Source organism: Salmo salar, chromosome ssa07 (assembly GCF_905237065.1).
Source record: "Salmo salar chromosome ssa07, Ssal_v3.1, whole genome shotgun sequence".
Classification (NCBI taxonomy): Eukaryota; Metazoa; Chordata; class Actinopteri; order Salmoniformes; family Salmonidae; genus Salmo; species Salmo salar.
Window position 1 is genome coordinate 67,453,504 of NC_059448.1, and position 15,840 is coordinate 67,469,343.

The window sequence follows — 15,840 nt, forward strand, 5'->3', positions numbered from 1 at the left end:
CCTGTGACCCCCTATACCCCCTGCCTGTGACCCCCTAGACCCCCTGCCTGTGACCCCTTAGCTATCTTAAGATCAATGCACCAACTGTAAGTCTTTCTGGATAAGATGTAAATGTAAAAAAAATATAAATGTAGAAAAATGTAAATATCAAAATTGCATATTTTATGTTTCCAGTCAATAGATGTGCTCTAATATATCGAGTCGAGTCACATCCAGAGAACAAGCATGTATGTGTGTTTTCTCTCTTCAGTGAGAGAGCGTCTACACGTCAGCGTGGGGAGGAGGGCTCTGCTATTTTAAATTCTGTGAATGTAACAGTCAATAGACCCGACTAGCAGCGTGAATGTAACAGTCAATAGACCCGACTAGCAGCGTGAATGTAACAGTCAATAGTCCAGACTAGCAGCGTGAATGTGACAGTCAATAGACCAGACTAGCAGCGTGAACGGGACAGTCAATAGACCAGACTAGCAGCGTGAATGTAACAGTCAATAGACCCGACTAGCAGCGTGAATGTAACAGTCAATAGACCCGACTAGCAGCGTGAATGTAACAGTCAATAGTCCAGACTAGCAGCGTGAATGTGACAGTCAATAGACCAGACTAGCAGCGTGAACGGGACAGTCAATAGACCAGACTAGCAGCGTGAATGTAACAGTCAATAGTCCAGACTAGCAGCGTGAATGTAACAGTCAATAGTCCAGACTAGCAGCGTGAATGTGACAGTCAATAGACCAGACTAGCAGCGTGAACGGGACAGTCAATAGACCAGACTAGCAGCGTGAACGTAACAGTCAATAGACCAGACTAGCAGCGTGAATGTAACAGTCAATAGACCAGACTAGAAGCGTGAACGGGACAGTCAATAGACCAGACTAGAAGCGTGAATGTAACAGTCAATAGTCCAGACTAGAAGCGTGAACGGGACAGTCAATAGACCAGACTAGAAGCGTGAATGTAACAGTCAATAGTCCAGACTAGCAGCGTGAACGGGAAGGGGATGGGAGAAGCCGTTGTTCACAGGGAGGAAAACGCAAACAAAAACAACCCGTCCGCAGACGTGAGAGAAGGAATAGAACCACCAGTAGAAAACAGGCTGAGACGAGACACGGTGAGAGAGGAGACACAGAGAGGAGACACAGAGAGGAGACACAGAGAGGAGACACAGAGAGGAGACACAGAGAGGAGACACAGAGAGAGGAGACACAGAGAGGAGACGCGGAGAGAGGAGACACAGAGAGGAGACGCGGAGAGAGGAGACACAGAGAGGAGACGCGGAGAGAGGAGACACAGAGAGGAGACGCCGAGAGAGAGAGAGCGCAGCCCTTTCCATCATTCCACAAGTGACTGCTTGGTCTTGTTTGTCACAAAATAGCACGGAAGGACTAAAAAAACGCACGAGTAGAGGGGGAGAATTGTGGTGGTGGGGGGGGGAAAGTACGACACGGACACTAAGCGGGGTCTTTTGGAGAGAGAAGCTGTTGCCCTTTGGGGAAAAACATGACAGTAGTACCCAGAGAGAACCACGATGAGACTGTGGCACTAACAGCCCTGTCCCAAGATGTGTTCGAACCGGCGGACCAGCGGACGGATCAGGAATGCTGCGAGCGCGTTGTCATCAACATCTCCGGATTGCTCTTTGAAACCCAGCTGAAAACACTCGCTCAGTTCCCCACCACTTTACTAGGGGATCCGAGGAAGAGAATGCGCTTCTTCGACCCTCTGAGGAACGAGTACTTCTTCGACAGGAACAGACCCAGTTTCGACGCTATCCTCTACTATTACCAGTCCGGCGGTCGCCTCAGGAGACCAGTCAACGTCCCTTTGGATATATTTATGGAGGAGATCAAATTTTACCAATTGGGAGAAGATGTGATTGAGAATTTTAAGGAGGATGAGGGATTTATAAAAGAAGAAGAGAGACCGTTACCGGAAAATGAGTTTCAACGACAGGTCTGGCTACTGTTTGAATACCCGGAGAGTTCGGGACCAGCCAGAGGGATTGCTATCGTATCTGTTCTGGTGATTTTAATTTCTATTGTTATCTTCTGTTTGGAAACGCTGCCTGAGTTTAGGGATGAAAAAGAGAAAAATTGGGACACTGAGCTGTCTTTGAATGGAACTAACAACGCTAAGAAACCCAATCCATTCACAGATCCTTTCTTTATAGTGGAGACACTGTGTATTATCTGGTTCTCCTTCGAGCTGTTCGTCAGATTCCTAGCTTGCCCTTCCAAGCCTGCTTTTTTCAAAAACATGATGAACACCATCGATATTGTGGCCATTATGCCCTATTTTATCACCCTGGGGTTGGAGTTGGCGGAACACCAAGGAAACGGACAGCAAGCCATGTCTCTGGCCATCCTCAGGGTCATCCGACTGGTCCGGGTGTTTAGGATCTTCAAGTTGTCCAGACACTCCAAGGGGCTTCAGATATTAGGACAAACACTCAAAGCAAGTATGAGAGAATTGGGTCTGCTCATTTTCTTCCTCTTCATCGGAGTCATCCTCTTCTCCAGCGCTGTCTATTTCGCCGAAACCGACGATCCAGACTCCGGTTTTAGTTCGATCCCCGACGCGTTTTGGTGGGCTGTGGTCTCCATGACTACAGTGGGCTACGGGGACATGTGCCCGGTGACCATAGGAGGCAAGATCGTGGGCTCTCTGTGCGCCATAGCCGGTGTGCTCACCATCGCGTTACCGGTCCCCGTCATCGTGTCCAACTTTAACTACTTCTATCACCGGGAGACCGAGCACGAAGAACAGTTCCAATATACCCATGTGACGTGTGGCCAGCAACGGCAACCGTCTCTCGGTGAATTAAAAAACAGTGACAGCCAACCATCTCTTTCCAAATCGGATTTCATAGCCACGGAGGACGCTGACTCTATTAAATATACCAACTGCAGCCCACACAAAGCGCCCTGCAGCCCACACAAAGCTTACACGGGGAAACTCACTAATGTATGATTTGTAGAGAGCAAAACAGAAAAAAAATACCCAGCAATGGAAGAACAAAAACAGGCAAAAGCCGTGGAAGATATTCAGAGAAACCATGCGTTTCTTTCTGTGAGTTGCATACATCCCCTAATTCTGCGCTCTGGCTAGAGTAAGGTTTGGATCGGTCTTATTTCGGGGCGTCTATTGTTAATAATAATGCTGAAGGAATTATTGTTTTTAAATAATAGATTATCATAACGCTGGATGAATAAAAAAAAAAAAAACGTGACTAGTGATCTCACCTGAAAACAGTCTTCCATTATACGCACAGCTCTTCTTCGCTGTAGGTTGTAAACAGAATTATTAGGTTATATTTAGCCTTATAAACAACACCCATGATCAACCAATCCCCATCTCCCATTGTAGCACTTTATTAATGTTCTCTTAGTAATGTCTCATTTATTCAGACTAATTGCGTGTCGGGTTTTTTTTAATTTTTTTTGTCTTCCGTTTTCTAAAAGTTTACATATTGATTTGCCTGTTTGGTGTTGAAGAGGTATATAATACGATAGGACCAATTTCTCTAAAATGACTTGAATGAATCTTATACCTACAGGGCATTGAAATTACTTAATAACCCCCCCCCCAAGGTCACCCAGTGACTTTACCCACAACCCCCTTTATTTAGTGACTTTACCCACAACCCCCTTTATTTATTTACACCATATCCACGTAAAGCGTTTTCCATTAAGACCCGTTAGAGAGGGTTTACCGGGGCAGCGCTGCCCGGCAGCAGACCTTCTATCCTCACTGTCGACTATGATGAGGAACAGGTCTAACAGAGGTCTGTCCATCCGTGCAGAGATGCCGTTGTCTTTGATAGTGGTACCGCGGTAGTCTAACTGGTGTGGGTCCCTCTAGGAGCAACACGTCCACTCCAATGAAGTATCTGTCGCTAGAGAATCACACCTTGACAAGCCATTGAGTCTAGACATTACCGCACAGCCCAATTACCCTCTAAAATGACCGCACGGCACTATTCAAAATGGATGTATATATATATATGCTGTTCGTTATTGAAAATGGATGTATATATATATATATATGCTGTTCGTTATTGATCCGTACCTATATATATATATAGCACAGCCCAATTACATTACCGCACAGCCCAATTACCCTCTAAAATGACCGCACGGCACTATTCAAAATGGATGTATATATATATATCCATTTTGAATAGTGCCGTGCGGTCATTTTAGAGGGTAATTGGGCTGTGCGGTAATGTAATTGGGCTGTGCTATATATATATATATAGGTACGGATCAATAACGAACAGCATTGAATCAGAATCGAATGAATCAAATGGATGCTATTGACATTGTTTACAACATTTCGTTTTTTATTTTTTTATTATACAATCTCACCAAAACGACATAATTAGTTAGATCTATTAGCGAATAACGCGCTAGAAAAATAAACAACCATTCAATAATATCGAGTCTCTCGGATGATTCTTCTTCTGGAGATATTACAGATGCATGAATGAATGCGTTTAACAACTTAACCGGTGGGGCGGAAATGAGAAGAGCACCTGGTAGTGTGTTCAGACAGACGGTCAGGTGCAGAGTACATCCGGACCCACAGCGCCGCTTAGTGGAGAAGTTTAGGGAACTGCAGACGAGGTTGTGGAAGCTGGTTAGTTTCTATAGCAACCTTCCAGACTGTTCTCTTCTGAGGGGGGGGAGAGAGAGAGATGTTATTGTCTGATGTTAAATAGAACTAGAGGACGGAAGGATTGACTGACGACCTGATTTGACAGGTGTTTTCTTTGTACCCGATTCATGCTGCTGCACAGCACTGACTTTGAGTTATGTAGAAATATAATTTAAATCATAAGGAAAATGATTTGGGCAGCTATTTTCACGTACTGGGATGAATGGTTATATATGGTGTAGTCTAGACAGGCAGAGAAATGAGAGACAGACAGAGACCTAATACTGCAGGTAGAAATGTATTGATATCAGAATCAATAGAAACATATATTGTCTCTGATTAAAAAAAACTCCCCTGAATCCGAGGCAGAAAGATAAACAGCTTATTGGCCACTTATATCAACAGCGTCATTATACAAGTCACCTAGCGTTCCAGGCCGACTACATTTCAGGTCACCTTGTCTTCTGATGCCATATGACATCACCATATCACTTTGCTACAGTGGACTACTACCTGAACCCTGCCGATCCCCCTCCAATCCCCCTCCGTTGCCCTCCAAACCCCCTCCAATCCCCTCCATCCCCCTCCAATCCCCTCCATCCCCCTCCAATCCCCTCCAACCCCCTCCAATCCCCTCCATCCCCCTCCAACCCCCTCCATCCCCCTCCAACCCCCTCCATCCCCCTCCAACCCCCTCCAACCCCCTCCATCCCCTACAAACCCCCTCCATCCCCCTCCGACCCCCTCCAATCCCCCCCAACCCGCCTCCGACCCCCTCCATCCCCCTCCAAACCCCCTCCATCCCCCTCCATCGCCCTCCATCCCCTCCAACCCCCTCCATCCCCTCCAATCCCCTCCAACCCCCTCCATCCCCCTCCAATCCCCTCCAACCCCCTCCATCCCCCTCAATCCCCCTCCAATCCCCTTTCTACCAGCCATGTTGTGTTGCATCTCAGCTAAAAGAGGTGGAATCTAAGAACCTTTGGAATAGATTCTGACAGACGTTACCAGGATGACTGACTCAGCCCCGTTGGTTGGATTACCAGAGGAGAGGGCGGGACAATGCTGCAGATGACAGATGCAGAAGCCAATCAGATTGGGAATCAGCAGACCCCTTGGCCAATGCAACAGGACGGCCTACTGCTGCAGATGCCTGGACTACAGCGCCTCCTGGAGTTGTGACGTGGGAAGACGACAGTTGCAGGAGAGTCACATGGAGGTGAGTTGTGGTGGTAGAACATTGTCACAATAAACCTACAGCCTCATAGACCTACGGTCCTATACAGAACAGTAGCCAGATATAAACTATACAGAACAGTAGCCAGATATAAACTATACAGAACAGTAGCCAGATATAAACTATACAGAACAGTAGCCAGATATAAACTATACAGAACAGTAGCCAGATATAAACCTATGGTCCTATACAGAACAGTAGCCAGATATAAACTATACAGAACAGTAGCCAGATATAAACTATACAGAACAGTAGCCAGATACAAACCTACAGTCCTATACAGAACAGTAGCTAGATATAAACTATACAGAACAGTAGCTAGATATAAACCTACAGTCCTATACAGAACAGTAGCTAGATATAAACTATACAGAACAGTAGCTAGATATAAACTATACAGAACAGTAGCTAGATATAAACTATACAGAACAGTAGCCAGATATAAACCTACGGTCCTATACAGAACAGTAGCCAGATATAAACTATACAAAACAGTAGCCAGATATAAACCTACGGTCCTATACAGAACAGTAGCCAGATATAAACTATACAGAACAGTAGCCAGATATAAACTATACAGAACAGTAGCCAGATACAAACCTACAGTCCTATACAGAACAGTAGCTAGATATAAACTATACAGAACAGTAGCTAGATATAAACCTACAGTCCTATACAGAACAGTAGCTAGATATAAACTATACAGAACAGTAGCTAGATATAAACTATACAGAACAGTAGCTAGATATAAACTATACAGAACAGTAGCCAGATATAAACCTACGGTCCTATACAGAACAGTAGCCAGATATAAACTATACAAAACAGTAGCCAGATATAAACCTACGGTCCTATACAGAACAGTAGCCAGATATAAACTATACAGAACAGTAGCCAGATATAAACTATACAGAACAGTAGCCAGATATAAACCTACGGTCCTGTATAGAACAGTAGCCAGATATAAACTATACAGAACAGTAGCCAGATATAAACCTACGGTCCTATACAGAACAGTAGCCAGATATAAACTATACAGAACAGTAGCCAGATATAAACTATACAGAACAGTAGCCAGATATAAACCTACGGTCCTGTATAGAACAGTAGCCAGATATAAACTATACAGAACAGTAGCCAGATATAAACCTACGGTCCTATACAGAACAGTAGCTAGATATAAACTATACAGAACAGTAGCTAGATATAAACTATACAGAACAGTAGCTAGATATAAACTATACAGAACAGTAGCCAGATATAAACTATACAGAACAGTAGCTAGATATAAACTATACAGAACAGTAGCCAGATATAAACTATACAGAACAGTAGCTAGATATAAACTATACAGAACAGTAGCTAGATATAAACTATACAGAACAGTAGCTAGATATAAACTATACAGAACAGTAGCCAGATATAAACTATACAGAACAGTAGCCAGATATAAACTATACAGAACAGTAGCTAGATATAAACTATACAGAACAGTAGCTAGATATAAACTATACAGAACAGTAGCCAGATATAAACTATACAGAACAGTAGCCAGATATAAACTATACAGAACAGTAGCCAGATATAAACTATACAGAACAGTAGCCAGATATAAACTATACAGAACAGTAGCTAGATATAAACTATACAGAACAGTAGCCAGATATAAACTATACAGAACAGTAGCTAGATATAAACCTACGGTCCCTGTATCCTGTAGTTCCCTGTTCTACGTCCCAGCATCATCAAAACACTCTCTCTCCCCCTTTTCTAGAAACAGCCTGTCTCCTAGATCGTCCAGACAGACAGATATCTCAGGCAGCAGCACCATTGTAGACCTCAGTCGGTCGTTTACGTTTAACAACAAATCCTATCAAGACCGTGTACTGGTGGCTCAGGCTCAGGAGGCAGTACCATGTTCGTCTGCTAGGTGTCGCTGTCCGCCTGTACAACGGCTGTCTGCTGGTCTTCTGATAGGGCCCTGATCAGTTCAACATAGAATAGGATGTTATAGTGGTCTGTCTGGGTACAGTGGTGGAGTTACTCTGGGTTCCCTACAGATATAGTGGTCTGTCTGGGTACAGTGGTGGAGTTACTCTGGGTTCCCTACAGATATAGTGGTCTGTCTGGGTACAGTGGTGGAGTTACTCTGGGTTCCCTACAGATATAGTGGTCTGTCTGGGTACAGTGGTGGAGTTACTCTGGGTTCCCTACAGATATAGTGGTCTGTCTGGGTACAGTGGTGGAGTTACTCTGGGTTCCCTACAGATATAGTGGTCTGTCTGGGTACAGTGGTGGAGTTACTCTGGGTTCCCTACAGATATAGTGGTCTGTCTGGGTACAGTGGTGGAGTTACTCTGGGTTCCCTACAGATATAGTGGTCTGTCTGGGTACAGTGGTGGAGTTACTCTGGGTTCCCTACAGATATAGTGGTCTGTCTGGGTACAGTGGGGACGTTATACATACTGCATGTATATCTGTAGAGATCCCAGCAGGTGACTGTGCTGCTGGTAACAGGGCAGGGTTATGCTATTGTTACTGTCTGTAGTGTGTGTGTGTGTGTGTGTAGTGTGTGTTTTGTGTGTTTCGTGTGTGTGTGTGTAGTGTGTGTTTTGTGTGTTTCGTGTGTGTGTGTGTAGTGTGTGTATTGTGTGTGTGTGTGTGTCTTTCTGTCTGTCAGTAGTGATAAGGCAGCTGTCTCAGTAACTGTAGCAACATGCCCCGCCCACCTGAGAATCTGTCTTTTTCAGTCCTCTATTTCCTGTTGGGGGGGGGGGGGGGATCCACTCGACACTTAAATCTCCCTGGATTGACAGTTAAATCTCCCTGGATATGACAGTTAAATCTCCCTGGATATGACAGTTAAATCTCCCTGGATTGACAGTTAAATCTCCCTGGATATGACAGTTAAATCTCCCTGGATATGACAGTTAAATCTCCCTGGATATGACAGTTAAATCTCCCTGGATATGACAGTTAAATCTCCCTGGATTGACAGTTAAATCTCCCTGGATATGACAGTTAAATCTCCCTGGATATGACAGTTAAATCTCCCTGGATATGACAGTTAAATCTCCCTGGATATGACAGTTAAATCTCCCAGGATATGACAGTTAAATCTCCCAGGATATGACAGTTAAATCTCCCTGGATATGACAGTTAAATCTCCCTGGATATGACAGTTAAATCTCCCTGGATATGACAGTTAAATCTCCCTGGATATGACAGTTAAATCTCCCTGGATTTGATTGCTTTCATTTTACTCCTGCGACTCTATCATTCTCTTGCTTCTTCCTGTCGTTTTCCCTCCCGTTAAAACGCTACAGGAGAATGGGCTCAACGTAACACCTTGTCTTTCCATTGCATCGATCAGAACGTTAAAAGATTCGTCCAGGATTTAACGCGCCCCTCTTGACCATTTTTTAAAGGCCTTATTCTGATTGGTGTTAATTTTTTTTTTGTTGTTTTTGTTTGGTGCAATTAAATAAAGTAATAATTTAATACATTTTGAAATATTTATAAATTAGATTTATTCATCTGAGGGTAATCCTGCTATTGACACCACTGGTTGAATTACGCAACGGAATGTCGACGACAACAGTATTTAATTAGGAAGTCTAGACAGAGCAGGTGGTTGGCTGGTCGAAGACCTGCTCCTCCCCTTTATGGTAATATATTCATATATGCAAATACACACGTTGTGTTTTATGCGAATTAGGCACATATAGTTTTCTTTATTTTAACACAACATCTAAAAAAAAATACCTGATACAATAAAGAAATTATTTATATACGAACAAGAAAAATAAGTGCATTGTTGACGAGAAATTGAACACCTGAAATTCCCACCAAAATCCCAGAAGTCCAGGTGTTATTTGTCCGTTCCAGTAAAATGTTTTATCTGCTATAAACCCTGTCAATACCTGATGGCGATTGGAGGATCTTCATTCCGTTGGTCAACATTTATTAGAATTGTTCTGAAAACCTTTTAACGACGTTGCTGATCGTTGCGGGCATCAGACCCCTTCCTCCTCTCTACCACTGTTGTACGGAGCGAACCTTCTCATTTCTCACAACGACAGACAACAGACAGACTTTAACATGTTGATTCTGATAGCTGGCGTTCGGTAGACGTACAGTATGTTTTAACCATGAGACCTGAGATCATGTGTGACTTGCATTGGCTTTGAGAGCCAGGTAGCTGGCAGTGCCAGGTCCCAGTATAGTCCACCCACACAGCCCTTCCCCCACAGACAGGTAGTTGGCAGTGCCAGGTCCCACTATAGTCCACCCACACAGCCCTTCCCCCACAGACAGGTAGTTGGCAGTGCCAGGTCCCACTATAGTCCACCACCACAGCCCTTCCCCCACAGACAGGTGGTTGGCAGTGCCAGGTCCCACTACAGTCCACCCCCACAGCCCTTCCCCCACAGACAGGCAGTATTTCCATCTAAATCTACCCTACGGTGTGTTATAACCCTACCGTACCGTTATAACCCTATACCACAGTGTGTTATAACCTTACCCCACAGTCTGTTATAACCCTACCCTACAGTGTGTTATAACTCTATCCCACAGCATGTTATAACCCTACCCTACAGTTATAACCCTACCCAACAGTGTATTATAACCTTACCCCACAGTCTGTTATAACCCTACCCTACAGTGTGTTATAACCCTACCCCACAGTGTGTTATAACCCTACACCACAGTGTGTTATAACTCTATCCCACAGCATGTTATAACCCTACCCTACAGTTATAACCCTACCCAACAGTGTATTATAACCTTACCCTACAGCGTGTTATAACCATACCCTACAGCGTGTTATAACTCTACCCCACAGTGTTTTATAACCCTACCCCACAGTGTGTTATAACCCTACCCCATAGTGTGTTATAACCCTACCCCACAGTGTATTATAACCCTACCCCACAGTGTTTTATAACCCTACCCCACAGTGTATTATAACCCTACCCCACAGTGTGTTATAACCCTACCATGCAGTGTGTTATAAACCTACCCCTCAACGTCTTAATACCCTACCCTGCAGTGTGTTATAACCCTACACCACAGTGTGTTATAACCCTACCTTACCTTGTGTTATAACCCTACCCTACCGTTATAAAACGACCCCACAATGTGTTATAACCCTATCACACAGTGTGTTATAACCCTACCCCACAGTGTGTTATAACCCTACCCTACAGTGTGTTATAACACTACCCCACAGTGTGTTATAACCCTTTCCCACAGTGTGTTATAACCCTTTCCCACAGTGTGTTATAACCCTACCCTACAGTGTGTTATAACCCTACCTTACAGTGTGTTATAACCCTTCCCCACAGTGTGTTATAACCTAGAGTGTGTTATAACCCTACCCTACAGTGTGTTATAACCCTTTCCCACAGTGTGTTATAACCCTACCCTACAGTGTGTTATAACCCTACCTTACAGTGTGTTATAACCCTTCCCCACAGTGTGTTATAACCTAGAGTGTGTTATAACCCTACCCTACAGTGTGTTATAACCTAGAGTGTGTTATAACCCTACCCCACAGTGTGTTATAACCCTACCCTACAGTGTGTTATAACCTTACCCCACGGTATGTTATAACACCATCTAGGCTGTGTAACAGGCTACATTCTGTCCAAAGGTCAGGTTATTTAGAGATCTGGATGCATTGATTCCTCCTTAATCCAGAGTCTTATGTCACAGCCTGATTAATTACCAGCATGAGACCCTCACCCTCCTGCCTCACCCACTGCCTCTCCTATCCTCAGCCCCTCCTCTCCCCTCACCACCCCCTCCCCTCCTCTCCTCTCACCACCCCCTCCCCTTTCCTCAGCCCCTCCTCTCCCCTCACCACCCACCCCCCCCTTTCCTCAGCCCCTCCTCTCCCCTCACCACCCACCCCCCCTTTCCTCAGCTCCTCCTCTCCCCTCACCACCCACCCCCCTTTCCTCAGCCCCTCCTCTCCTCTCACCACCCACTCTCAGCCCCTCCTCTCCTCTCACCACCCCCCTCCCCTTTCCTCAGCCCCTCCTCTCCTCTCACCACCCCCTCCCCTTTCCTCAGCCCCTCCTCTCCCCTCACCACCCACTCAGCCCCTCCTCTCCCCTCACCACCCACTCAGCCCCTCCTCTCCTCTCACCACCCCCCCTCCCCTTTCCTCAGCCCCTCCTCTCCCCTCACCACCCACTCAGCCCCTCCTCTCCCCTCACCACCCCCTCCCCTTTCCTCAGCCCCTCCTCTCCCCTCACCACCCACTCCCCTTTCCTCAGCCCCTCCTCTCCCCTCACCACCCACTCCCCTTTCCTCAGCCCCTCCTCTCCCCTCACACCAGCATGGCAGTTGAGTTATGTGTGAGTTGTGGTTGCCATGGAGACCGGGTTACAATAACATGAAATAAAACCCAATCCATTTATGGCTGCTGTGTATTGTGGTACTGTCCAGCTGCTGCACAGAGATAGACAGGCTCTCTGAGGCACACTGAGGCAACAGTCAGTCTTACTGACTGTTATGCTGGCTTTACAGAAAGCCTGAAAGACAATTTACGATTTGATCCGAAAATGTGGTCATAGGCTTCGTATGGAGGATGTGACGCAATTGCAGAGCCTCCGGAGGTCATGCAGAGGTCAAATCTCCGTACCGCAGTGCCGTGCGCCTCTCACATTCTGTAACAATGTGGAGTGCTTCCGTATACACTATGTATACAAAAGTACGTGGACACCCCATTCAAATTAGTGGATTCAGCTATTTCAGCCACACTCGTTGCTGACAGGTGTATAACAATCGAGCACACAGCCATGCAATCTCCATAGACAAACATGGTCAGTAGAATGGCCCGTACTGAAGAGCTCAGTGGCTTTCAACGTGGCACCGTCATAGGATGCCACCTTTCCAACAAGTCAGTTCATCAAATTTCTGCCCTGCTATAGCTGCCCCGGTCAACTGTAAGGGCTGTTATTGTGAAGTGGAAACGTCTAGGAGCAACAACGGCTCAGCCGTGAAGTGGTAGGCCACACAAGCTCACAGAAGGGGACCGCAGAGTGCTGAAGCGTGTAAAAATTGTCTTTCCTCGGTTGCAACACTCACTACCGAGTTCTGCCTCTGGAAGCATCATCAGCACAATAACTTTTCGTTCTTGAGCTTCATGAAATGGGTTTCCACGGCCGAGCAGCCGCACACAAGCCTAAGATCACCACGCTCAATGCCAAGCTTCGGCTGGAGAGGTGTAAAGCTCGCAGCCATTGGACTCTGGAGCAGTGGAAACACGTTCTCTGCAGTGATGAATCACGCTTCACCATCTGGCAGTCCGACGGACAAATCTGGGTTTGGCGGATGCCAGGAGAACGCTACCTGCCCCAATGCATAGTGCCAACTGTAAAGTTTGGTGGAGGAGGAATAATGGTCTGGGGCTGTTTGTCATGGTTCAGGCTAGGCCCCTTAGTTCCAATGCAGGGAAATCTTAACGCTACAGCATACAACAACATTCTAGACGATTCTGTGCTTCCACCTTTATGGGAACAGTTTAGGGAAGGCCCTTTCCTGTTTCAGCATGACAATGTCCCCGTTCACAAAGCGAGGTCGATAAAGAAATGGTTTGTCGAGATCGGTGTGGAAGAACTTGACTGGCCTGCACAGAGCCCTGACCTCAACCCCATCGAACACCTTTGGGATTAATTGGAATGCTACATGGCAGTGGTTAGCGGTGTTGCTACATGGCAGTGGTCTTGGTTAGCGGTGTTGCTACATGGCAGTGGTCTTGGTTAGCGGTGTTGCTACATGGCAGTGGTCTCGGTTAGCGGTGTTGCTAGCTGGCAGTGGTCTCGGTTAGCGGTGTTGCTACATGGCAGTGGTCTCGGTTAGCGGTGTTGCTACATGGCAGTGGTCTCGGTTAGCGGTGTTGCTACAAGGCAGTGGTCTCGGTTAGCGGTGTTGCTACATGGCAGTGGTCTCGGTTAGCGGTGTTGCTACAAGGCAGTGGTCTCGGTTAGCCGTGTTGCTACATGGCAGTGGTCTCGGTTAGCGGTGTTGCTACATGGCAGAGGTCTCGGTTAGCGGTGTTGCTACATGGCAGTGGTCTCGGTTAGCGGTTTTGCTACATGGCAGTGGTCTAAGTTAGCAGTGTTGCTACATGGCAGTGGTTAGCGGTGTTGCTACATGGCAGCGGTCTTGGTTAGCGGTGTTGCTAGATGGCAGTGGTCTCGATTAGCGGTGTTGCTACATGGCAGCGGTCTCGGTTAGCGGTGTTGCTACATGGCAGTGGTTAGCGGTGTTGCTACATGGCAGTGGTCTAAGTTAGCGGTGTTGCTACATGGCAGTGGTTAGCGGTGTCGCTACATGGCAGTGGTCTAAGTTAGCGGTGTTGCTACATGGCAGTGGTTAGCGGTGTTGCTACATGGCAGCGGTCTCGGTTAGCGGTGTTGCTACATGGCAGTGGTTAGCGGTGTTGCTACATGGCAGTGGTCTGAGTTAGCGGTGTTGCTACATGGCAGTGGTTAGCGGTGTTGCTACATGGCAGCGGTCTTGGTTAGCGGTGTTGCTAGATGGCAGTGGTCTCGGTTAGCGGTGTTGCTACATGGCAGCGGTCTCGGTTAGTGGTGTTGCTACATGGCAGTGGTCTAAGTTAGCGGTGTTGCTACATGGCAGTGGTTAGCGGTGTTGCTACATGGCAGTGGTCTAAGTTAGCGGTGTTGCTACATGGCAGTGGTTAGCGGTGTTGCTACATGGCAGTGGTCTAAGTTAGCGGTGTTGGTACATGGCAGTGGTTAGCGGTGTCGCTACATGGCAGTGGTTAGCGGTGTTGCTACATGGCAGTGGTTAGCGGTGTTGCTACATGGTAGCGGTCTCGGTTAGCGGTGTTGCTACATGGCAGTGGTTAGCGGTGTTGCTACATGACAGTGGTCTAAGTTAGCGGTGTTGCTACATGGCAGTGGTTAGCGGTGTTGCTACATGGCAGCGGTCTTGGTTAGCGGTGTTGCTAGATGGCAGTGGTCTCAGTTAGCGGTGTTGCTACATGGCAGCGGTCTCGGTTAGCGGTGTTGCTACATGGCAGTGGTTAGCGGTGTTGCTACATGGCAGTGGTCTAAGTTAGCGGTGTTGCTACATGGCAGTGGTTAGCGGTGTTGCTACATGGCAGTGGTCTAAGTTAGCGGTGTTGCTACATGGCAGTGGTTAGCGGTGTCGCTACATGGCAGTGGTCTAAGTTAGCGGTGTTGCTACATGGCAGTGGTTAGCGGTGTTGCTACATGGCAGTGGTCTAAGTTAGCGGTGTTGCTACATGGCAGTGGTTAGCGGTGTCGCTACATGGCAGTGGTCTAAGTTAGCGGTGTTGCTACATGGCAGTGGTCTCGGTTAGCGGTGTTGCTACATGGCAGTGGTTAGCGGTGTTGCTACATGGCAGTGGTCTCGGTTAGCAGTGTTGCTACATGGCAGTGGTTAGCGGTGTTGCTACATGGCAGTGGTCTAAGTTAGCGGTGTCGCTACATGGCAGTGGTCTAAGTTAGCGGTGTTGCTACATGGCAGTGGTCTCGGTTAGCGGTGTTGCTACATGGCAGCGGTCTCGGTTAGCAGTGTTGCTACATGGCAGTGGTCTCGGTTAGCGGTGTTGCTACATGGCAGCGGTCTCGGTTAGCGGTGTTGCTACATGGCAGTGGTTAGCGGTGTTGCTACATGGCAGTGGTCTCGGTTAGCGGTGTTGCTACATGGCAGTGGTCTAAGTTAGCGGTGTTGCTACATGGCAGTGGTCTAAGTTAGCGCTGTTGCTACATGGCAGTGGTCTAAGTTAGCAGTGTTGCTAGATGGCAATGGTTAGCGGTGTTGCTACATGGCAGTGGTCTAACTTAGCGGTGTCGCTACATGGCAGTGGTCTAAGTTAGCGGTGTTGCTACATGGCAGTGGTCTCGGTTAGCGGTGTTGCTACATGGCAGCGGTCTCGGTTA

The 15,840-nt window shown here is 46.8% G+C and overlaps 1 protein-coding gene and 1 long non-coding RNA gene across 2 annotated transcripts in view; both read left to right on the forward strand.

The window, feature by feature from the left end:
- Nucleotides 1-295: 295 nt before the first annotated feature.
- Nucleotides 296-4,167, forward strand: LOC123743824 (shaker-related potassium channel tsha2). Its single transcript, XM_045722495.1, has one exon. The coding sequence runs from the start codon at nt 1,501-1,503 to the stop codon at nt 2,968-2,970; it is 1,470 nt and encodes a 489-aa protein (XP_045578451.1). The 5' UTR covers nt 296-1,500; the 3' UTR covers nt 2,971-4,167.
- A 1,297-nt stretch (nt 4,168-5,464) lies between these two features.
- LOC123743825 (uncharacterized) overlaps nt 5,465-15,840 on the forward strand; it is a 38,375-nt gene continuing 27,999 nt past the window's right edge. The window contains exon 1 of the long non-coding RNA XR_006770709.1: nt 5,465-5,875. This is a non-coding gene — a long non-coding RNA (uncharacterized lncRNA). The remainder of the gene's footprint in view (nt 5,876-15,840) is intronic.

What these genes read in the sequence shown, in the direction of transcription:
- LOC123743824 (XM_045722495.1), top strand. Translation starts at nt 1,501, where the DNA reads ATGACAGTAGTACCCAGAGAGAACCACGATGAGACTGTGGCACTAACA.